A 25,499-nucleotide genomic window follows, 5' to 3' on the forward strand; every position below is an offset into this window, starting at 1 on the left:
GTTTCGTGTAAACAAAATATGTTGCAGTTTTTGCTATTAAACCTTGTTCAAACCCTGCTCAAACTTTTATATGTTAGAAAAGGACAAACTAAGAATTAATAAAAAGAAACCCGTCATACATATTTTTCTTCAAATGTTTTTCTACTAAGAAGCACTTTTAAAAGTAATATTCATTCTGAGATTATAAAAGTATGATAAAACTATGACGTTTTTTTTCAACATATGTATTTCATCTTAGCTTTTCGTGGATATTTTATCCTGTATGGTATATTGCTGATTATTTATCAAATTATCTATCTTTTTATTCCATTTTTTTATGTAACTTATAATGATCAACAAAAGACAAAGATTTTCAATGTTTCTAGCATGTTTTTTTCTTAATATATTTCTCCTTTAAGAAATGTAGACCCTAAATTCAGAAATCATGGGGGGAAGGGGCAAAAAAGAGGTTCAGTTTATGAAAGAGTTGAACAATCAGAAAGACTGGAACAACTTTCGCCAAGTTCAGGTAAACTTTATTCCTGTATGGCTTCGAAAACGATTAATATCCGCTGGATTGGAACCGGTTCTAAGCCATACTGAAAATCATGTAATGCATCCAGTTTTCTACGAATATAAAAGTGTACAATCATGATATTAAAACCAGTTTTGCTAGCCCGTGCCACGCCATCTCGGGACTAACAAAACTAGTTTTGATCTTATAATTGTACATTTCATAACCGTGAAAAGCTGTTTATAATACGATGCGATAAGTAACTATTGAGACGTCAAATATAGTTACTTATGTTATGACAGATGCGTGACATTAATAGTCAATTGTTCCTCAAACTTTATAGATTTTACTTTTATCGCTTAAAATTGATGGGGTAAAGTTATAAAAGAACAATATGAACACATAATTTTTTTACTTCTAAATTATATAAGTAAGGAATTATGTTTATTTTTACATTATTATACTTATGATTCATTGTTTTATCTTTGTAAATTTGTCAATATTTTTCTACTTTTCCGGTTAAACTATCTTTTCTCATATTGTATCAAACACTATCTTAAAGTCCAGGTGCTTGTAATAAAGCATTTTAGCATTAGCACATTAGAGCCTCTAATAATGATATGATTCTTGTATTTTTTTATTCTATTTTCCTCGGACAACTATAAACATAGTATATAAGATACCTACATATTATATATTGTTATACAATATGTAGGGTGAGAATATTTGCTTAATTTTTGTCAATAAATAAAGAAAATTATAACGCTGCACTTTATATAAACTAAACTTTTTTCCCTGTATATGTTTTCTTATTCCTTGCAACAAAATTTCGCAATTGATAGAAAAATTAAATTTGTCATCCTTGTATTTGATCATTATTTATTGGTAATCAAAAAATTTCAAATTGTTTGACGCAAAATCTGTTCAAGTGACGCAGTTTAAATTCCATGGAAAAATGCACTAAAAAATGACAGGCTGTTTTTTTTATGATTTTTCTATGTAGACAAATATAATGACACTTTTGGAAAAAAAGAATTCCTTTTTATTTACTTTGTTGTTTACTAGCGGCTACGCCTCTAGTAGCTTTTAGGGGAACTTTATGAATGAGAAGGGGGGGGGGGTAATAAAGGTATTCCATAACGTTCTCTTTAAATGTTTTCTTTTTATATTAAAAAAAGATATTTTTTTGGAGATGGTTATATTTTTTTAAGAGTGATTTTCAATAGGGGGGGGGGGGAGATACCATCTTCCAAAGTAGTAATAAACCATCCCTAGCACTATAAGATGTTTCATTGTAAAGGTTAGCCTTATCGGTTCAGCGGTCAGCGAGGTAGACATTCTATTACTTTTATAAAGAGAATTTTACTGTAAACATATTGACATTTTTCTTAATGCTCTGCTTGATTTAGGTATTTATTACTTTTTAAAAATTTAAATCATGAAATTAAAAAAATATTTTTTAAACCAAAAGTCAAAATCTACAACAAATATATCAATGTTTCTTTCAACCTCTAGCATTTTCCTATCTTTCTTTTGTTTATTTTTTTGTGTACTATTTAAAATGATGCAAAAAAAATTTGTTGTGTAAGAATCGTCACCTGAAATTTTTTTATACCAAGTAATGGTCAAAGTACAGAGAACAAGGACAAAATCATTAGTAATCAAACGTATCAATTTAACACTGAAAAATTACATAGAAAAAAAAACTATTCTACGTATATCTTCTCTTAAAAATTTAAAAGAGAAGTTCATTTAAATCTTTAAATATTATTTTTTACAACATGTTTCAACTTTCATCCTTTACAAAATATCTTTTTTCATAACATTATGGACTGATAATTCAATGATTAAAATTTTATTTTTTAAAATTCTCACTAGCACAAAACGACACACTTTTTTTTATCAGTATGGCTCAGAACTAGTTTTGATCTAGCGGGAATTAATCTGATTCTGAGCCAAAGTAAATTATAGAGTTGCTGCTGCTTGATAAAAGTGCAAAGAAATAAATGCACAAACATTTGTCAAAGGAAATTTGAATTATTATTTCTTATTATACAACTCAAATCATCATTTGCTTAATGGGGAAAGATATAATCTTTATTTATTCGTATTTGCTACAATATGTCTTACTAGCGGCTGCGCCCATAAGCATGCAGAAGGTGGGTGAAGACCCTATCCCTGAAAAAAAAGTAGGGTGGGTGATGCCCCTTTACAGGGGTCTAGATCAATACTAACACAGCCAAGGGGGTGTCAAGTTAAAAAAAAGGCACACATCCTTGAAATTAAGAGGTGTTTGAAAAAATCACCGATACATTTTTTCCAAATTCAGTTAACACATTAATATACATATAAAATACAATATTGTTTTTTTTTCAGCCTGGGATTTGTGTAGTAGATGTCTATAACAGGAAACAAAATAATATATATTTTATTTTTATGAAAATATGTAATCATACTAATTGGCAGCAAACAACTAAAACATTTATTACTAAATTTCCTTTTATTTGTCGTTTAAGATAAAGTTCTTAAATTCAGGAAAATTTACTTAATACTTACACAATAATAAGAATGACGATGACTTTTAACTGATTATTATATTATCTACACTAGTCGATTCGCCTCTAGCATCTAGAAGAGAAGGGTAAAATAGGACCTACGTGAAGCTTCTTTCTAAAATCGAAAACCTAATCAGTTCATTAGTTATCGAAATCTTAAGGTACAAAATAAAAAACTTGCTACTTTATATTATTTTGTTGATAAAAAACTAGTTGGTGTGGTCCTTGTGTTGCTATGATCCCAGCTCTTAAGAAAATTAAACTTCAGGAAATTAATATCAATGCAATCACTTTCTAAGTAGTTTTTTTTCGATAAAAATTGTACATTTCACAAAAAATGGATATATCAAGAAAAGTGATTGCAGTGAAGACAAAATATGGTGTTTTCGCTGCTTATAAAGGCTTATCGTTTAGTAGATAATTCTATAAACTTAAAACAGTTAGGGAGTTGAATCCATTTTTATAGAAGCAGAAATATAATCTATGATTATGGTTTGGACCCTCTAAAACTGTAATCTACCCTTCCACTTTCCCCTCTCTTGGTGAAGATATCTTCAACGCCGATACGATTTTGAAATATAAGATTCCACTTTTGTCTCTCTTGTTGAAAATATCTTCACCAAGAGAGGCAAAAGTGGAATCCTAAATTTCAAAAATCGTATCGGCGTTGAAGATATCTTTACCAAGAGAGGGGAAAGTGGAATCTTACATTTCAAAAATCGTATCGGCGTTGAAGATATCTTCACCAAGAGAAGGGAAAGTAGAATCTTACTTTTCAAAAATCATATCGGCGTTGAAGATATCTTCACCAAGAGAGGGGAAAGTGGAAAGGTAGATTACAGTTTTAGAGAGTCCAAACCATAATCATAGATTATATTTCTGCTTCTATAAAAATGGATTCAACTTCCTAACTGTAAAAAGAAAGGAATAGTTAGGATTTAATGAAAATAGAATAATATTGGATGTTGAGAAATTGAATGACAACATCAATAAGTAGTAAAGCAAATAATAACTTGGATTAACGAACGGTCAAAGTGAGTTATAGAACAGTTGTTCAGTCGTTATAACAAAGAAAAGAAAGAGAGAGAATATGCAAAAACTTAAAGAAAATCAAAATACCTTGAAAAAATAAGGTGTGTATTTTTTAAAGCATGTACGACAGACAGACGGACAACAGAATATATAGATTAGAAGCACTTATGTCATAGGAATCTTCTCCGAAAATTTCATTCATCTATCCTCAACAACAGCCGAGAAAATAACATGTCCCCAAGAAAAGCTTCACTACTCAAAATTGGACACAGGATTTTGAATGTTTGTATAATTAGCTAAGATTGGACAGTAATTAAAAAAAGGTCTAGCAGAAATCAATGATTAATTTGTATGAATCCATATAAACGATATTGACGGATCAAAAATAATATTTTCTTACGGGAATCAATGTCTATTGAACCATAAGTAACCATGAAAAAATTTCATCATCTTAGAAATCACATTTTATAGTAGAGTAGCTGCGCATTCTATATAACGTTTCAAGCTTATGAACGTAATTGGGACATATAGAAGTAACACTACGTCATTGATTAATTAATCCTTAATGTAAATTGTAAACAATTAATTCATTAAGTGCTGGATTTAAGAATAACAAAAATAAAGATATTTCTTAATAATGTAAGATAATTAATTAATTAATTCACAGATTGATATTCTGTATTCTTAAAACAAGGAATCAATTTACCCCAAGGAAGGGAGGGGATATTGGTCTTTAAATTTATAAGTTTTTACATTCGCGATTTTTCATTTGTTTGTTTAGTTCAGTAGTGCTGGCAGTGTCTAAACTTTTCAACGAATATTTAAAAAAAATATATTTTGAGGTTTTAGTACAAAACTTGAAAAAAAGGAAAATAACCTTTCTATACAATCAACTTGATTTGTTTTTTATGTGGTATGACATCATTGGTTTTATAAAGTAACAGACAATGAGTTTTGTACAGAAAACTATAATTTTTATAAATATTTTGATATTGATTTTGTAAACAGTATGGTGATAATATTACTTATGCAATGGCTAAAGCAGGTATTTCTATCAGCCGTTCTACTCTATAATCATTCATTTTTGGTCTGTACGAATGTCTTTGTATTTAAATCTATTAAATTTCAATTTTCAACATTTTTTATTGTATTTATTTCAAATAAAGTGTATTTTTTCTTTTTTTTGTAATTTAGATGGAGTACCAGATTTAGTGAGATTTAAAGAGCATTGCTTACCAGCTTGGCTTTTCTTGGCGGATGGTAAGATCAACACTTTCCTGTATATCCTATTATATAAATAAGTAACATTATTTTATTTGTAGCTTAAGATATATCCAAAAACTACTGAACAGAGTGGCTTATTAATTTTAGTGAGACTTAACATAGATCATGGGATGGTTTTAGAATATTTTATTTTAAGATTTAAGTATTTTATGGTTTTAGCACTTTTTGCTGATATCTTCCCCTTCAAATACAGAGCTAATAGATGCTGGGGGCGCTAAAACTAGTTTTTCTTAAAAGTATTAATGACACAGTATTCTTGAGTGAATTCTTGTAGAAACCCTATATTAATCACTAGCAACTACACTCATGGTTTGCATGTAATAAGCTCATATCTAGGCTAAACATTAAAATGAAATAGCCTAAAACAATCCAGGGACCCAGGGACCTTTACTAAAAGGAAGAGTAGTGGCATTAATACCTATTTTAGGTTGTTTTTAGTTGGGGCTAACAAGCCCCGCAGGGATAATACCTCGTTGAAAGGCCACCTCCAGGAATAAAAATATTTTTCTAAATTAAATTAATGGTGGAGGTTATAGTGTTTGTCTAAAAGCACAATTAAAATTTCCAGTCCTTTTTCTATTTTTTTGATTATATAAATTTAACAAGTTTACTTACAACATTAGATCATAATATGAGCACTATTACATAACAACTACTTATAACTCTTTCAAGAGGTTTCATATTTTAATTATATTATACAATTCTTAGTCATAGTGGAATTCCAGATTAGAATTGAGAAATCTGGAAAACCTCTTCAAGATTAAGAATAAAACTTTATTGATGGAATAATTTTATTCTTTGTTTTTAAATAAATTGTGTAATCTGTTTTTTTAAAACCGCAATTGCTGGAAAGGAATAGGTTCGAATCTCGGCCCAACATATCGTGTCTTATCTAAAAGACATTCCTACTACAGCTATGTCAGGGGTATTAAGAATGCTTTGGTCCACAAAAAAAACAAAAATAGATCTTTGGTGTATTCCGTCTTCTTTAAGCTATCCACCACGGCTAATCTATTCTAAGACATGAATTTAGTTAGGTCATTCCTTCTGAGTGATAATGTCTTATAGAGAACAAGAAATGTTATTTGATAATAATTTTTCTAAAAATATTTGAAACTGCTTTATATAAAATCTTTCATCCTTAATACCAGAGCTACTCGATAATTAACTTTTTCGTCAGTCCGTCCTTTAGTCTGTCACGCTATAGATGAAAATGTTAATTTTCAATTACAGGTAGGCTGGCAATCTTTTTGTTAAAATATCCATACTAAAATGCCTGTTATATACAACTTACTTTGTCCGTCAGTCTGTAGGTAATGAAAAAACAACTTACGGATGTTGTCATCCTTATTATGCTATTAGGTGAGCTGGTAGGATGGATGCATGGAGCTAACGCGCCACTAATGAAACAAACAGTTGACAGACTATTTGAAAATGAAGTTAAAGTAAAGGTATTTTTTTATTTGATAAAGCATTTGATACTGTAGTCGTAAATTTACGTATGATAAAGATATATTTTACATATATATAAACCTAATTTCTAATGTGTGTAGGCTATTCTTTGCCAATTAAGGTCAATTATACTTTTACGTTTTCTTATAACTAATTTTTTTACTAGGAAGGAACAGCAATGAGATCCATAGTAGAAATAGAACAAACTATTCCAGGCAAGTTTCGAAATAGTATCATATTGTTATACTTATTACAGAAAAATAATCAGGAATAGTCCCTTTCGTGGCAATGCCCCTTAAGGGGCGATTCGTCGTATTTTAAAAATGTTTTTTTATAGGTTATTTTATGTTAGGTTAGGTTATATTGGGTTAGGTGATTGCCCCACAGGGTTAAGCAATTGACCCCGCAGGGTTAGAACCCCCTGAAGGGGCTAGTAATAGGAGAAAAGCTACTGTAAAAAATACGAAGAATCACCCCTTAAGGTGCGTTGCCAAGAAAGGGACTATACGCAAAAAATCCATTCTTTAATATCTAATATATATAATATAATATATAATATAAATCCTCTTATTTCTTAAAATTGTCCCTGTGATTAAATCTTTTTCTCAAATGAACTAAAAATGTATTTTAGTTGCAAGGCTAAACTAAAATTTACTTCATTTACTCGGCTGCTATCAGAGTTAAAGGGCTAATTTGTTTTCAAATTAAGAATTGAATACTACAAATAACTTTATCTGTTTGACTGAAACGTGATCAACTATAATTTGGATAACTTCTGAGATTTCCTTGCTATAATTCCGTCCTGTTGCAGATAATAAAAACGGTATGCTGTCATTAAAGTAAAAGAATAGAGGGGGCACGAGCTATATGTAACAATACCCTGTGCTGACTAGTATTGGGTCTTTGAAATTAGCTATTAGCGTCAGAAATATAAACACAGACGAGTCATTACAAAAGAACAGTAAGCAATTTATAAGCAGACAAAAAAGGTCTCCAGTTAATTGTCTGGATTATACATCAAGGTTTAACCATTTATTGTGCAAAAATATGAGTTTTTTTTCCAGTGAAAAGAAAAACAAGTTTAGAGATAGAAGAGGAGGAGATGAGAGAAAGAATGATTGAGGAACAAAAAAGAAAGGAGGAAGAAAAAGAAAGAAAGAAAATGGAAGAATTGCTAAAGCAGCAAGAACCACCTGAACAACCGGTAAATCAATTTCTAATCTTTTGTTCCAATAATTACAAAAATAATTATCTAGTCTAGTGTAATATTTTTTTAATCTTTATAGTTTTGTTCAAAAACAGCCACTGATCTAATTGTACATAAGACAACATTTAGATTAAAAACATAATTAAAATTAATTTTTTTTTCATACAAGGAGAAAAAGCAAAAGATAAAAGGGAAGAGGAGAAGACAGGTAGTGTAAATATTCATTTTTATTTTTATAAACAACAAAATATTTGTTACAGTTACGTTTTACACATATTTTTTTCATTAGTCTGTATATTATTTTTCAAAGTAATTTCAACTTAAACCATTGCCAGCCTATTTTGTTGTATTCTATTTTTATTCGGCACAGATAACACCTATTCTTTCTAATCTTTATTGTTGAAGAAAGGGATAAAAGTAAGATTCAGGACTTTTTTCGGCATAAATGCTATTTTCTTTCCTAAAAGAGGATTGAAAGTCTATTTTCTACTTTTGATTGAAACATACATTTCAACATTTTTGCAGACCAAAGAGGAGGTTGTTGAAAGCCAAGCTGAAGAAGCAGCTCATGATGAGGACACAGGAGGGGAAGGTGATGAAAATACTAATGCAGAAAATGGGGAGCTAGTTGACACAGGTATAGACCAGGAATCTAAAGGAATAAGTCAATGGACGATAAATTGATGTAAATTCCCAACAACAATACACAAAATTACCCCTTCAGTAGATTACAATATGTGGTTAAAACGTTTGGATACTTAATGTAATGATCCAACCGATGAAAAACCAATAAAAGTCCTCAAAGTTAAAAAGGCAACATATAAAAATTTTATTATAAAATTTTGGGGACTAATTCAATAAACAGTCAATAAATGTCCCCCCTTCCCCTCCCTCTACAATGATAAAACAGGGTTTAACAAAACCTTGAACGGCCAAAACACACAAAGATAGACTTAAAAGCACATTTCAATTTTATACCATTAAACATAAACTCTTGCTAAAAACTAGCAAAACCTCAACTGATATTAAAATTTACCTACCTTTGAAAATATAATTTTACTTGTATAGAAATGGAAAATGAGAATTCCCCTGAGGCTGAAGGTGACACAGAAAATGGGAATGGTGTTGAAGAAACAAATGGCAATGCTACTGAGTTGAATGAAGATACAAATGAGAATGAAAACATTGAATCAAATGAGAGTAAAAATATTGAAGAAAGTTTGAAAGCTGATGAGAATGGTGCTATAGAGAGTAATGAAACTGAAGGTGCTATTATAGAAGATCAAGAAAACAACAATGTGAATGGTAACACGCTCTTAAAAATGTAAAAATATCATCTTGAACCATAACTTAATATAACATCCATCAAGAAAAAACAATTTATTTTTATCAAAGCCCTTTTAAAAAATAGCTATAATAGCAGGGAGTAAGGGAGAGAACAATGGATCCAATATTCAATTTTTAAGAGTCTCAGACTTTGGATACTGGCTTAAAGGGAATGTGCAAGAATTAAGCAGGTTCTGACTGACTCTGGGTACTAGTGCATCATTGCCTCTAACTCGCTGAGTTTGTTTTGAATATAGCAGACGAGTATCAATAAACTTAATTTAATCCCTTACTCCCTGTATAATATTAAGATTTAATGAACATAGTTTATATAGTAAACAAATTGTTTAAATTAAATATTAATGTTTTAGACACAGAGACTCTGAATGAAGAAGCTACACTTGATCATGAAATCAATGAAAACGATGGTGATCAAACTACTGAATAAACAAAATTATTAACATCATTTTTATTAGAATTTTAAAATGAATGAAATATTTTCAATATGAGATGAAAAAATCAACTTTCTGTAAAGGAACAGATCAAATAATGAATTAGATATAAAAGAACATATTAAAATTTATTGAAAATGGATTTTATTACATAATCATGAAAAATCTAATAAAATTATTTTAATCAAATATTAAGCTTGAAATACCTTATTCATTATTTGACCTACCAAAATATTTAATGAGTTTAGAAATATCAAAATAAATTTACAATCAAAATTACAGAACCACTTAAATCTTATTTTTCTTAAATAAAAAAGATAAATTAAAATATTAAAATGGTTTATAAAACCAAATTAAAAAAAATTGTGTTTATTTCAAAATTATTAAACCAGATATTAAAAATCTGTATCAGTACAAAAAAAAATACTATTCATGTTATAAACATGATAGTTGTATATATTGAACAAAATTAGTATTCACAAATGAGTTATACAATTCTGCTAATGTTTAATCACTCTTAAGTTATTTTTTTCTTCATTTTTTAATGTTTAAAAATCACTTTATATTTACATATACAATATACGTGTATTATCTGTAAAATTAAAATGAATCTATTTAAATATATTTATTAACAGTATTCATGTTGATTCGTTGTACACTTTTCAAATATTCTTCTTCTTCTTTCAGAAATCTGTTTTAAAAAAGAGGTTAAAAAGGTTATATATGTGATGTGATTAGGATTTAAACTTTTAATCTAATATAGAAGTTTATAAAAAACGCAAACCCATAGAAAAATGTAAAAAATTTATCTATTGGGTATAATTTTGAAGGTAAGGAAGAACAAAATTTCAATTATTAAAAAAAATTTGTCAGGATTTTGGGGTTCAAAGAATTGAAGATATATTAACCTTCCCTCCTATTATTAAATATGAAATTTGGACTTCTGAAGCTTGCTTAATATATGAGGGGAAAGGGTTGAAGAATGATACAATTCTTTTACCTTCTATCACTTTCCGAGTCTTTTCTGATATTGTTGATATGTACTTGGTCTATGGTTTCAAAACTTGCCCCGTCTCCAGAATCACGGCTCCGAATATTGCCCCTAAAATATATTTTTTTTATTTGTAATTTATTTTAGTAGCGAAGATACTTTATATCTAACCTTGTTTTTGCGTCAGTCTGTCGGTCCTAGAGAAAAATGGAATTTACGCAGGATTGTCGGCTAAAATGAATTTGTCAAATTTCTTTAAAAAACTATTATACCTGGACAAATTTATTCCACGCTGAATGGTTGCAGGATCCAAGTCCATCCAGCCAGCCGCCACTGGAGATCGTCCACGCTCTAAATCAACAAAGATCATTGAAAGCTTTTCAAATTTATGATTAAATTTACACCATTTGAATTAAAATGACAGATAAGCGACCTAGCACTTGTTAAACCCCTTAGGTTAGAGAAGACTCCAGGAGTCTAATCTCATTATAATAAACACAAAAACTTTTTATGTGTGCATGTTTTTAACCGTTGAATCGATATGTCTCTCCTTTACAGTGAAGAAGCTAATTTGTCGTAGGTTAGATTTTTATCTATTTTTTGGTTGGGAACGCCAATGCTTCAACTAAAATTAGATAACTACACCCAAAAAATATTAAACCTAAAAGTTATTGGGGTGTGTTGATCTATTAATTCAATTATAAAAGAAATTGAGTTGAGACCTGCGTGTTGATGTCCTAGATGTGTTGTGGACCCATACCCAGCCCTGGGATCAAACCATCCACCCACAGCCTCTGGCTCCAGGTTCATGCGGCCACCTTCTTTTCTGGAATATGATCAGCATTTAGGTTAATGGTATTTTCATAAATAAAAAAATTAAAAGAGTCTAATTTGCATTCATCATTTGAATATCATATTTTTTAACTCATTACAAAATCTGATCCACCATTGACAACAGTTATCAAAGAGTTAGAATAATTAGCGTGCACAGAATTTTGTCAGGATGGATGAAAAAAGCGGGTCTTTCTAATATAAATTTTTATGGGGGTTGTGTACACTCGTATTTTGCAAGCTTTTTGACTCCAAATATTTATTAAATTTTAATGTAAAAAAAAGTTGGACGCAAATACAGTTCTTTGAAGTTTCAATTTTATAGTATATCAGATATTAAAATACTACCTTAGGTCTTTGACAGAAAATGCTCTTCTTATATTAGCACAGTTTTGACATCCCTTGATTTGAAGTCTTAAAAATAAGTAATATCATTATAAAGTTTAACTTTAAAAAAACTACAAACATAAACAAATTAAATTCTGTTAGTTGGTATTTAAGTGTGGACAATGAACATATCTTTTCAATAATCTAATACAAATTAAAAAATATGTAAATTTGTAAATAATTATCCCCAACCCCCAAAAAAATATTTTCTGTAAATGTTTTTCATTTGATGGTCATGTGAGAATTAAAAAAGTTTAATTTAGATTTATCATCTGGGTTTAAAATATATTATACCTTTCCATTTGTTTCTTTTCTGTGGTGAGATTTATTCTTTCTGCCTTTATTCTTTGTTCAGTTTTCATTATGTCCACCAAAGTTTCCTAAGATAAATAATTTTTATTTTCCACCATATTTTACAAAAAAAGGTACATATAGTCAATGTATTTTATTTATTGTTAGTGGCGATTCCCATCCCTATAAACAACAACCTTCTAAACGATAAAAACAAAGGAAAGCTTAAGCACTATATAAAGAAAATTTACCACATATGCTTGTTAACAGCCAATTTTAAATATCAATTTAAAAGAATCATAAAAACATTTTCTAAACCTGTATTTCCTCCATTGCAGAGAGCATTTTTTCCTCCAGGTTTGCCTCCAAGTTCAGATGTTGGCTGTTGTCCTCTTTCATTTTCTCCAACCTTTGCCTTCCTACTTCTATCTCATGTAGTCTAAAATAATTACGGTTTCTTTGACTTGAACAAGGCGTTTGACAGAAAACATACTGTATTTTCTATCAGATTCTGCATTTCTTTTAATGTCCTAATTTATCACTAGAATTAAAACCAATGAATTATCTTTGCTTGCAAGACTTTTGTTTTAAAGAACCCGCTAAGCTTATTAGGCAAATTATTTTTCATTCTCTTACCACTTGAGCCAAACGTCCTTTAATAGAATGTTAATAATGGATATAACACATACGTTGATATTTTAACAGTCAATTTAGGTTGCTACTGGTCAGTACATTCCTCCAGTAAAAAGAGTGAGGATGGGGTTAAGGAGAAAAGGGGGAATATGATTATATTAGCCAGCTGATAATACCATTTTATCAGAGTAGTCGAAAATCTGGTGCAATATCCAAGTAATTATATATCGAATGTTGAATTGTATTCACCTATCTTGAATAGCTCCATCCACCTCATACAGCTTCTCAACTGTTCCAACTAAAGAAAAAATATATTTTTAAAAAATAATTAAGATAATTATTATTTAATACATTTTATCTCAATGATCAATATAAATGATTATCAATTATAGCAAATAAAAAATGTGTTTTTGATGTTAATCATAATTTTTTCTTGAATATTTAAAACAAATTACATAAGAAAATGTTTAATAAGATTTTTTAATAACTAACAAGGACAATTAAATCTCTATAACTTTTTAGTACGATGCTTTTTAATATTTAGGTTAATTACATATATCCGTCCTTACTATATGGCTCTAAATGGGACTTAGGCTTGTTAGAGTCGTCCTATGCAGATAATTATAATGAAAGGCTATTATTTATAAAGCGAACGAACTCTACTATTGCTATTAGAAAATAAGTTAGTCAATTTGAAACCTTTGTGCCATCTATTTTCACGGATTAAAAAGTATATATATCAAGTAGGATGTCTGCCTGAGTTTCCTTCTGTCTGTTTTGGTGCATCAAATAATCTCGCTAACCACTGCACTGTATCGATATGGCTTCATTACTATGGTTTAACCAAGCTTTGCTAAATTTTAAAAAAAAATTTTCAAAGTTTACCAAGTTCTCTTTTCTGATGTTCTAGTTTATTTTTCTCCTGGGTTAATTTTTGTTTACTCTTCTTGTTTTTCTCCTTCTCTCTTCTCACTCCATCTTTCTCGTGCTCTAATGCCTAAAATACAAAAGGCAATTTGAATTTGTTTATTAATTACCTTATTTTGTTTTTGTCTTATAGGCCAAAACTAGACTTCTTATGAAATATGAAGAATAAATCTAACCTGTTTATTACACCAGTCCTTTTTCACCACTTTTTGTTATCTACAGAAGGGGTAATTTAGTGTATCATCATTGGGGATGTGCATCAATTTATCAGCCATTGTCTTATCCCTTTAGATCCCTGCCGTTTCAAAATAGTAAGCTTGGATTTTTAGGATGTAAATAATGTTTCTGATAGATATGACAACCTACATGTAAAACTGGGCAACTTTTTGATTAGCAAAAATATATTTTTTGTTTAATTTTATTTAATTTTTGACTGTAGTTGTCACATATGACATCTTAGGGCAATAGAATTTGAAGCTCTTTACAGTGCCTGCAAAAAAAGACATCATACAATACAAATGACCAATTATAGGCCAATTCACAGACTAAATTACCAATGCCAAAACAGTATACATTTAAATTTGCTAATGATATGAGGTCAGTTTTATAGTTTTATAAAAAGCTTCATAGAAATTCTTCTGAAAAGCTTTATCTTTCAATGCAGAAGATATTATGAATATACAAAATGACCTCAGCGCTAAAATGTATACTTCTTTAACCATATCATAATAATCATATGGTCGGAGTGCTCCTACACTGTACCACTTTGTTCCAATAACTTTATTGATAATCTAGACTTTATTTAATTATTAAAGTAACCTTTATTATGCCATCAAGTTCTTCTCTTTCAGCAGAAAGTTCATCATTGTGATCACAGGTTTCTCCTTGCGGATTTAGCCTCTGTAAACAGATACAAAATTTATTAGCAAAGCAATTCGTACTATTTTTGTATAATTCATAATCTTATTTTTCATTTATTTATGTTGTTGTTTTCTATCACAGATACTTTGAAATATCTTTTGTTATGAAGCAGCAGTAGTTACTAATTTTAAATGTTATGGTTGAGATAGATTCATAACTGTTAAAAGTGTATTCTTCAAATCAATGACTGTTCGAGTACTTTAGAAAAAGTCAGAAAATTAACGTTAGTTGTTTTTGTTTAAATCCACAGTAAAAAATCTTGGGTAGTAAAGATATAAATTTATATGTATCTTTATAAACTGCTTAAATACTTATTAATTTTTCAAATAGGATTTTTAAGCAGAAAATTAGAGAGTGTATATTGGAAAGAAAATTATACTAGTCACCATAGATTTATAATCACTTTCTCTCATTAGTTAACCTATATCTTTGAGGAATTTTAGCACATAAATTTATCGTCTATTTTCTTATTCCTTAAGATCTCTGATTTTTTTGTCGTGTATGCCAATTAGATTAAAGACATTAATTTGATAAAATTTATGTGGTAAATTTAAATAGTGTCTCATTTAGATAAATTAATTAGTATAAATGAAATTGCTACCTTTTGAATATAATACAGATGCTTAGCTTCACTTATCTGAAAATACAAATATATTATAGCAATATTAATTCATCATTAAAAATCCATAAATATTAGGAATTTTGATGGAAATTTACCTTTTTCTGTTGATTGACGAGTTCAGATTTAATTCTAGAAATTTCTAGAAGGCCTTTCTCTCTTTCTTCATTGAATTTCCTTCTCTCCTTGCTGAGCCCCTCGAGTAGCCCCTCCTTCTCATCCTTGAATGCTTCTTTCTCCATCTCAAATTCTTTCTTAGCAAGGCTAAAATCATATGCATTGTTAACACCAATTAAACTTAAAGAATTAAATGTATGTATGGGTAAATTTTCTGGTTCTAAGATTTTTTTCCAGGGATATAAATGGCTAGAACAATGGACAATAAATTGATGTAAAATATGCAATTGTTTGGGAAAGATTTGGCTGACCAATTGGTTCGTTGGTTTGTTTGTCTGTCTGAGGGCATGAAACTTCAGATCATGAAAAGAAAACGAAGTAGCGGGTTTCGTCGTATTTTCACAGTAGCGTTTATTCTATTTCTCCGAATTTCATTAGCTACTGTGAAAGTACGACGAAACCCGCGACTTTGTTTTCTTTCCATGATCCGAAACTTCTTTGCTGAAAAATAGTTTCTCGGCTGTTAATACAGATAGATGGCTGAATTTTGCTGTAACGATTGTACTGAACAACGAACGCCTACTTTATAATTAACTTTGTCCGTCTGTCTGGCAATTATGTAATTATATTATTAATTTTTTGAATTCATGCGCTTAGATTAGTTTTTATTTATGATGTCATAATTGTTATTACCTAATTTCTCTTCTCTCGCTGTCTACAGCTATCTGCTTCTGATTAAGTTCCTTCCTCAGCTCTTGAAGCAGGTTCAACAACTTCTCTCTCTCCTTCTCGTTGTTCTCCTGTTGGCTCTTTAGAGTTTCCTGTGAGGCACAAAATTTATAATATTGAGTCAGGGAATGGGAAGGTAACAATACATACATTACTAAATAGCCACTCATTTCATTCCCTGATGATTTAGACTTCCCCTGAAAATCAACCGTGCATGCGATTGGGTAAAGAGTTTTGAAAGATTTTTAAGTAGGTAAAAATAATTTTTGAGGGATTTTGTGTAAAAACTGAAACAAATACATACAAAAATTGTGTAGTTAAAAAATATTTTTTTTTGAGGGGGGGGGGGAATTTTGTAAGGTAACTAAACCGACTCGACTTTTAACGATTTTATTTTAATGTTTATTAAGATTGGATGGTGGACTAGTAAATTGGTGATTGTTAAAAAAAAATTATTATTGACAATATTTTTGTTTATAAACACTAGATGCGTCCCGGGGCAACTTCAAGAGAAGACGAGGCGTTTTTTGGGAGGTTTTAGCAAACCCCCTCACAAAATAGATAAAAATTCCCTGTAACAATAAGATGGCCACTTTACAATTTAGCTTGTAGCTTTATTTTTTGGTACAGACAGAAAAATACAAAAGACACTTTTAGAAATCATTTAAAAATAAATATAACCTGTAAAAATTTCAATTGTTGTTCTTGATCTTGAATTTTCAATTCTCTTGAATCCATTTGTTTGATCATGTTCTTCTCCACTTTTGTTTTCATATCCATCATATCCTAAGTAATTGATTTATAAAAATTATTCTACTAAGGATCTATCCACCTGGCTCTGTAATCGAAGGATGAAAAAACTGAAATCTATGAATAAAAATATCCCGGGACCTTAAAAAGAGAACTCAATTGATTCAGCAGCTGTGGATAACGGCTGTTCTCCAAGTATTACAGGGAAATGTATTTTAAAGAACAGAGGTGGCAGGAAATAGTTGTAAACCATCCTGGGACCAATGTAAAACTTTCCCAAAATAAATGACTCAATTTTAGTTAAGCAAGATCTTAACGGACAAAAAAACCTTACTGGTAATTGGATGACTAAAAGTATTATGATAAAAAAAGTTTTACCTTCGTATTCTGGTCTAAGTTATTGGCAAGTTCAGAAATATTCAGTTTTTGGTTTGTATGCTCCTCCTACAAATAGTACTCCTTAATTTCAGGATAACATTATTTATGCAGCTTAATCCTCATCTAGGCCGCTGGTTTTGTAAAAAGCTGTATCTGCCAAATGTACTATATCCCATCAAATATGTTTTCATTTTCCAAAAAATTATAACGAGACGCACTTTTTTTATTAAACCATAGCTACAAATGTGTGACTGAAAGGCCCTTGAATAAAATCAGGCAAAATAAACGAGAATAAAACTTATGATGAATAAAAAAAAACAAGCATCTGTAATTTCCAAATTTTTTTCTTTACTTTATTCAGTTCTTGGTCTAAATTTTGTGTTTGAATGAAAGGTCAACCTGGTTTTGTAGTTCAGATCTCCACAATTCTTTTAATCTGTCAATGACAACTAAATATTCTTGGCGCAAGTCTCTCACTGTTTCTTCATGGTTTTCCTAAAGTTCAAAAGAAAAAATCAAGAGTCTTAAAGGAAAAGACAATGGACAATTAATCAAATCTGTAGATTAAAACCATTGGTTGAAAAGTTTGGACATTGCTATTTTAAACCAACTAATCAAGATTTAATAAATGCTCCTAATGAGAGAATTTGGTATTTTAGTCTTAGGGATACTAGCGGCTTTGCCCCTAGCCTCTAGGGGCTTTGCCCCAAGAGGAAATTAAAAAAAATTCTGGTGCTGCTAATTTTATGTGAAGTAGTTTCCCCAGAATTTTTTTTTTGGGATGGGGGGAATTTTCATTTTTTTGGGGGGGGGGGGGTTGGGTGTGTCCCACCCCCCAAGAAAATAGCTTAAAACCACCACAGGACCAATAGGCATATACCCTGAAGAGTAGAATCCGATCGGTTCAGTGGTTACTAAGATCTTAAGCTTCAGACGGACAGACAGACGGACGGACATCAAGCTACTTTGTATTATAGACAAGATCCTTCGCTACAGACAAAAAGAGCTTACTACTTTATGTAATAGGATAAGGACAATATAAACCTTTATTAATGTTCATATTATGCTGTAATACATTTGATTTAAAAATGAAAACTTCGTCTTATTAAAATGTGATTTAATATGGAAATTTAGGTTTAATGGTATATTGTCTTTAATTCGCCATCTAAGAGTAATGAATCTAAATCTATACCTTAATGGTTCTCATTTCTTTTCTATGGTCCTGATTTAATTGTTCTTTTTCTTCTCGGGAATCTTCAACTAATGTTCTATACTTCTCATTTGATAGGTCCAGTTTATGCTCTAAATCCTAAAATATATATATTTAGTATTTAGAAGATGTTAAACACAATTTTAAAAGCGAAGCGTTTCTATAATCAGGGTCGGTCCGTACGTCCAAAACAGTTAGTTTTTTCGTTAATTTAAACATGTTACAATTGTCCTATCGGTGTCAAACTTTGCATGATGATTCCTCTAGGTACAACTTAGAAAGCGCAGCAGCTCTATAAGCGTTATCTGAAAGTCCGTACGTCCATTTAAAACATGCTGATTTTTTACTATTTTGACAACAAATTTTTTTATGTTAGAATTATCCGAATTATTTGATTTTGGAAATGCTGATTCCTATTACAACAAGGTAAAATGTTATAAGCAAAGCACCTCTATAATCATAAACAAGTCCTAAAAATGTAAGTATGCCCTTAAACAGTATCATGTATTTAAGCAGTTTTGCAACAAATTTACGTACAATTTTGTTAATGTGATTATGCATTACTATTCTGCTTATTCAATTATGACACTCTACAGGTGTTTATTTTCGTTTGTCCTTTTATTTCAGGGCTTCGCTTTTAGGGATGTTGTCATGCTTATTTTACTTATAATATAAGATAACATGATATTAGGAAGAAGAAAAAAATGTTTTTCATACTTTATTTTTCCATTAAGTATGGAAATACATCTATAATACAAAGTAGCTTGATGTCTGTCCGTCTGTCCGTCTGTCCGTCTGTCTGTCCCTTAAGATCTCGGTAACCACTGAACCGATTGGATTCTACTCTTCAGGGTATATTTCTATTGGTCCTGTGGTGGTTTTAAGCTATTTTCTTGGTGGGTGGGACACCCCCAACCCCCCCAAAAACAAAAAAAATCCCCCCCCCATTTTTTTTTTTTTTTTTTTTTTTTGCTGAAGATTTCCTAGGTTCTTTGGGTTTTGTAGAAGATTTCCTAGGTTCTTTAGGTTTTGTAGAAGATTTCCTAGGTTCTTTAGGTTTTGTAGAAGATTTCCTAGGTTCTTAAGGTTTTGTAGAAGATTTCCTTGGTCCTTTAACGAATTTCGCCTTAATTTTTTTAATCACCTCTTGGGGCAAAGCCCCTAGAGGCTAGGGGCGAAGCCGCTAGTAGTTTAATAATTTGCACTCTTAAATAAAATAAATTATGTTACTAACAATAAGTAAAACATAGGTAGGGGGAAAGACAGTCTTTAAAAATTTAGTCTATTACGAAATAATATTTTATGATTGATCAGTGATCACTATTAAAAACCTTAATGGCATTTCTCTAATGTTAACATCAATTCTGTAAGTTTCAAGCATTTCAATTTATTAAATATCCATTATCAAGTTCAATGATTAATTATTCTATTGGCAATACCTTGATGACTTGTTCATAGTTTTCAATCATTCTCTCCTCCTTAGCTTCATATATTGCTTTCATATCATTAACCTTCTTATCAACCAACTCTTTCAACTCGGGATTTTCATCATCTAAATTTCTTTTGGCCTAAAAATATATTGCTTTTTAACAAAAATAATGTTTGTCAACAACTGATTTTTCTACAATATAAAAATGAAAGGATGTTTAATATTTATTTTGATATTTATGTGACTTTTTTAACCAAATTTTCTTACTTATATCCCCTTGCTTTTAACCTTAATCCAATTTTTTCAGATTGTTAAAATTAGTACAATTTTTGATTGTAGAATAAATAATGAATATTTATAAATACATAACAGTGAGTAATTTGATTTTTCTATATATGACAAATAAAATATCCCTAGAAACATTATAATAAACACAAAAAATAAAGATTTTCTGTTTTTTTTTTATTTTTCCTCCAAAAATGCCAAAAACCAAGACAAAAATTCTCGATATTTTGTTTATAAGACGTTTTTGGTTGATCAGTATAGCTAAAGGTGCTATTAAAATGTTAAAGTTTGATAATCATATGATTAATTTTTACATGACTATAAATAAAAATGTACCTTTTCATTACTTTTCTGGAAGGCTTGAAAGTCAGGTCCTGTTCCTCCATTTGATTCCATACTCATCCTTATAATAGTCCAAAATTAAAGTGATAATAAACGTTTTTATAAAAAAGTTTCTGAAATATAAAAAAAATATTTTTAAGAATATGAATTAGTAGATATCTCACAAAGATTGCAAAAAAACAGAACTTTAAGTTTAAAATGAAGATATGAAGTAAAAATCCGTTGTTTCGCTGTATTTAAGTATTATTTATTTATATATATGCTTTCAAATATCATCAATAATCTATAATACAAAGTAGAATGATGTCTGTCCGTCCGTCTGCTGAAGCTTAAGATCTCGGTAACCACTGAACCGATCGGATTCTACTCTTCTGGGTTTATACATATTGGTCCTGTGGTGGTTTTAAGCTATTTTCTTGGGGGGTGGGACACCCTCAACCCCCCAAAAAATAAAAAAAACCTCCGATTTTTTTTTTGCGGAGAAGTTAGATTTTTTTCCTATAAAAGTTAGTTCACATAAAACTACTGGCGGCAGCACCAGTAGTACTTAATTTTTTTTTAATTTTAATTTAATTAAGCCGCTAGTATTAAAAACTCTATCAAACGCTTTGATAAAGTACAACAAGTTGTGAACCTTACCTTGACATGAGTTGCAGTTGTTGGACCATCATTCTCTGTTTGTTGATGGCCTCTTCCTCCATTTGTTGTTGCATTCTTGCCAACATCTGTTGACCATGCATAGCCTGCTGCTCATTCAACTTCAGTAAATATCAAAAACATTAGTTTGGTCAAAATTATGTTATTTTTTTATAATTTTTGATTCAGGTTTTTACTTCCCCCCCCCCCCCTTTACCCACTTCCTTTTAGCTACAACACAAAACAAGGTTTATGCCAACATTACGCCGCAAAAATTGCCAAATTTTTAACAATTTCAAATAGAATTGATTTACTGAGTCTCGGCCCCTGGATCGAAAGGTTGAAATGTTGTGTAAACAAATAAATTTTTTTAAGTAGAAAAAGAATGGTTCTTTTAATTCTAAAAGCTATTGCTCAAGGTGGTTCTAGCGGTAAAGCTAGCATTTTTCTACCATTAACAGAAGCTGCGCAATTTTATCAAATATCAACCTTTTCCTAACAGTTATAGAATCTTTGTCAGAGTTATTATGTGTGCGATTAACATATTATCTGACACTAGCTACTTCGCCCCTAAAGGCCTCTAAAGGCACTCGAGGTTTGGGGGGGGGGGGGCCGGGGGGGTGGAGTCTTTTTTTAGGGGCGAATTATCTTGGAAGGATGGTAATACCCATAAAGTAATTATAAACCTTCCCAGGACCTAAGCGAAGCTACATATTAAGAGATCCTTTTGTACAGACAGAAACACACAGATCCTGTTACTTATATTAATAACTAGCGGCTTCGCCCATAGCCTCTAGGGGCTGTGATCAAAAATAAAATTTAAGCGAAATTCGTAAAAGGACCAAGGAAATCTTCAGCAAAAAAAATGGGGGGGATTTTTTGTTTTTTCGGAAGGTTGGGGGTGTCCCAACCCCAAGAAAATAGCCTAAAACCACCACAGGACCAATAGGTATATACCCTGTAGAGTAGAATCCGATCGGTTCAGTGATTACCGAGATCTTAAGGGACGGACAGACAGACGGACGGACAGACATCATTCTACTTTGTATTATAGATACTAAGCGAAGTAAATAATAGATGGATGGAGAGAATGATAATTCTATAAACCTGATTTTGTCTTTCTTGCATCTGCAGAATGGCATGTTGAAGTTGCCTCTGTTGAGCTTCCATCATTGTTGCCTGCTCGTGTCTTCGTTGATTTAACATCTAGAATAAAGTTTTGGGATCTAGTGCAGTTGACGGTGAAATGTTCTGGTAACTATTGTCTCCAAAATCTATAAACTTGGCTGCTTATGGCCAAACAGTGCAACGTATAGATTATGCTCGCACAAAATTCTAACCAACAAAAGAAGGCCTACAAATATTCTAGAATAGTCATTACTCAATAATGCATAGTTATCTCGCAGTGCATGTAAATGCGCGAAAAAGTCTTTCTGTATGTATGAGTTTGTCAACTGCTGGACCCATCGTCCTATAGATCCTAGAAGGTGTTAGGCTATTTGAGTTGGGGGGGGGGGGGGGTAAAGACTTTGGGGGATTACTAAAATGTTACCTGATCAAAAGCCTCCATTTCTTTAGTCATAAATTCAGGGCTAACGTTAAGATTAGAGGTTAACTGCATAGGTTGAATATTAACAGATTTAGCTTGCATCATATTCATCAGGTTCACATGGTCTGTTGGTTGTTGTACTGCTGGTACACCTCCAGCTGTTCCATAACCTGACATTCCCATCATTCCCCCAGCTGAACCTTGCATTATTGAGCTTGTAACACTTTGTCCTGAATTTAAAAAAATAGATCTTTTAATATCCTTTCCGTGGCTCTGCATAAAAATTTATTTCTGGTGGATTAAACCGGTTTTAATTAATACTAAAATTCTGCATTGTGTCGTATTATTGATTCTACGGGGCTGAAAAAGCAGGAAATTATTCTATAATTTTCCCCTGCCTCTGTTATCTTTGGAAACCTGTACAATCAATACAATATATTCCCTTTAAGATATTCATTAACAATTACTCAAAATATTAATTTTTTGAGTTAATATTTAGCCCAGAATGTTAAAATTTTAAACAGTTATACATGAAGGTAATCTCATCATTAGTTTTCCAGTATTAAACTTCCTCCATTATTTTAGTGCCCACTTAAAACTACACATTATATTGCAATAAATAATGAAGAAACCTAATTTTTATAGAAAACGTTGAGCATTTTAATTGTTACCTGTGGGAGGAGCTTGTTGGGGTTGGGGCGGGGTTGTTGGCTTTTTAGACATCCAGGGAAAAGGATTATCATCTGGCAATTCGTTGCTCTTCTGCATAGATTGACCTTGACCCTGTGGCTTTGACTCTTGGGTAGGTGGAGCAGCTCCTGCAGGTTTCATCTCAGGGTTGCCACGCCTTCTTCTGGATGCTGGTGCTAAGTTTTGACTTGAATCTCCAGAAACACCTTTAAACAAAAAATAAGCTTTGTTACAAAGAGGGAGAATATTTAGGACATTAATAATGTAAAAAATTTTAAGTTTGGTAAAAATGCAAAGCTTTTTTAAGTCATGATTAAATTTGAATTATATATGACAAAACTCTTTAGAAAGGTTACCTGAAAAGACACTTGACTTATCATCAAGATTTGATTTGGCATATTTGGAATCAAGCATAAAATCATTTTCTTGGCCTCGCCTGTCTTTATTTGCACCTCCATTCAGTAGACCATCCATAAAGTTCCCCTCCTTGCCTGACCCGCCTCCACTGCTGGTGGGCTTCCCAAAAAGATCATCCATAATACTGGATTTGTTTTTGCCTCTGACATTGCCCGGTGACCGGCTATTGTCCATCCCAGAAAGGATATCATCATCAAAATTCATAGTTTTCTTCTTGTCAACAACTACCTCCTTCTTGGCAGTAATAAGAGGTTCCTTTAACAAATTGACAGAGATAAAGAAAAGGAAAACAGTAAAAATTAACCACAATTAAGTTTAATTTAATCAAATGCTAAAGTAATTAATTTGGTGGAAAGGGAGAGGAAAAAATAACCTGGACATCATTTTTTAGGCACATATAAAACTTTATTTGATTAAGCCTTGAGAGTCATAAAGTGTTAAATAAACATTAAAACAAGGAAAACAGCATCCATGAAGTAACGATACGCCAAGAAATCATGGATGACAAACGAACAAAGGAAGTTTTTAAGCAGATGTTCAGTGGTCATAAATAAAGAAAAGAGAGAGAGAGAGTAAGTGATTATTAAACTGCACAAAATCACGAAATCTTTCTAAAATAAATAAACTTGAGCGACAGAGTAACGAAAAAGTAAATTATTAACTGGATTCTCTTTTGTAAGGGGTATGAGAAAAGTGTTTTATAGAGTAGCTTCGCTTCTATAAATAAAGGTAAAACATAATAAAATTTTATTTTGCTTCATCGTTCATTTGCTTTATCTTCAATTTACATATAATCTAATCGTAAAATTCTTTTGCAAATTAGTCATTGTAAATATAATCTTTTTAATCAACTTTATCCCTTTCCCTGTTTGGTAGGTGTTATGGTTGCTGGTTCTGGCTGTTTTGAGATAATTGGACTATTATTTACTGATTTTTCTTTAGTATCATCTAGGAAAAGTTCTTGCATAAGACGTTTCTTTGGAACATTTTGGTTCTTGTTTTCTTCAACACTATTTACACTTTTGTTTGTATCATCATTATTTGTGTTTAATGGTAATTTAGTTTGTTTCTTTTTATCTTTAGTATTATCATCGTTTAGTATTTCATTGAGAATATCATCGTCTATATCACTATCCATTATTATAATTCATTTTTAACAATCCATAGTTATATTTTGTTTATAGAAAAATCGTTGAATATTTCCTTAATTTTACTAAATTCGATGTTGATGGTAAAGCAGTAAACATTGGAATGTGAAGGTTGAAGTGTTTTTAGTGCAGAAATTGTCCGAATGCTGAAAAATTCCAATGAAGTATTTTAACCTGCTTTCCTTTTACTTTATTTAATTGAAGGAAATAATGGTTTTTATAAACAAATAAAAATGCATTTGATTATGCATATTTACTTTTTAGCTTAGACAACAAAAGTTTTAATCGAATTTAAGAAATATTCAATTCCACAAAATCTTTTGATCAATTATTTAACAATTTTGCCTTTTTTTATCTATTTTTTTTAAAGCCGATTTATGTCGTTTTTCCTTATTCCAATTTGATTATTGTACGCGGC

General features: G+C 30.8%; 2 protein-coding genes across 3 annotated transcripts; one reads left to right on the forward strand and one right to left on the reverse strand.

Annotated features, from left to right (window-relative positions):
• Window positions 1-369: 369 nt before the first annotated feature.
• LOC145311805 (uncharacterized) lies at window positions 370-10,438 on the forward strand. 2 transcript variants are annotated; one of them, XM_080150793.1, is made up of 12 exons: window positions 374-508; window positions 2,870-2,899; window positions 3,260-3,313; window positions 5,086-5,125; window positions 5,275-5,340; window positions 6,727-6,815; window positions 6,983-7,031; window positions 7,881-8,020; window positions 8,193-8,231; window positions 8,549-8,660; window positions 9,092-9,328; window positions 9,721-10,438. In XM_080150793.1, exons 1-12 carry the CDS (start codon window positions 425-427, stop codon window positions 9,795-9,797), a joined length of 1,017 nt encoding a protein of 338 aa, XP_080006919.1. In that variant the 5' UTR covers window positions 374-424; the 3' UTR covers window positions 9,798-10,438. The 2 variants fall into 2 exon arrangements, with proteins under 2 accessions (XP_080006920.1, XP_080006919.1); XM_080150794.1 differs by lacking the exon at window positions 8,193-8,231 and having other exon boundaries at window positions 370-508.
• Window positions 9,807-25,071, reverse strand: LOC145312546 (uncharacterized). Its single transcript, XM_080151801.1, has 25 exons — window positions 24,862-25,071; window positions 23,873-24,188; window positions 23,498-23,722; window positions 22,830-23,056; window positions 22,385-22,483; window positions 21,281-21,399; window positions 20,636-20,702; window positions 20,025-20,153; window positions 18,568-18,684; window positions 17,775-17,870; window positions 17,376-17,441; window positions 16,929-17,033; window positions 16,212-16,339; window positions 15,500-15,665; window positions 15,384-15,419; window positions 14,681-14,761; window positions 13,820-13,931; window positions 13,184-13,232; window positions 12,620-12,740; window positions 12,305-12,390; window positions 11,972-12,037; window positions 11,515-11,618; window positions 11,065-11,143; window positions 10,802-10,903; window positions 9,807-10,492 (listed from the first exon to the last, which is right to left on the reverse strand). The coding sequence occupies exons 1-25, from the start codon at window positions 25,069-25,071 to the stop codon at window positions 10,417-10,419; spliced, it is 2,982 nt and encodes a 993-aa protein (XP_080007927.1). The 3' UTR covers window positions 9,807-10,416.
• Between the last annotated feature and the right edge of the window lie 428 nt (window positions 25,072-25,499).

Source organism: Acartia tonsa, chromosome 2, assembly GCF_053477335.1.
Source record: "Acartia tonsa isolate MP-2025a chromosome 2, ASM5347733v1, whole genome shotgun sequence".
In the NCBI taxonomy this organism is placed as follows: Eukaryota; Metazoa; Arthropoda; class Copepoda; order Calanoida; family Acartiidae; genus Acartia; species Acartia tonsa.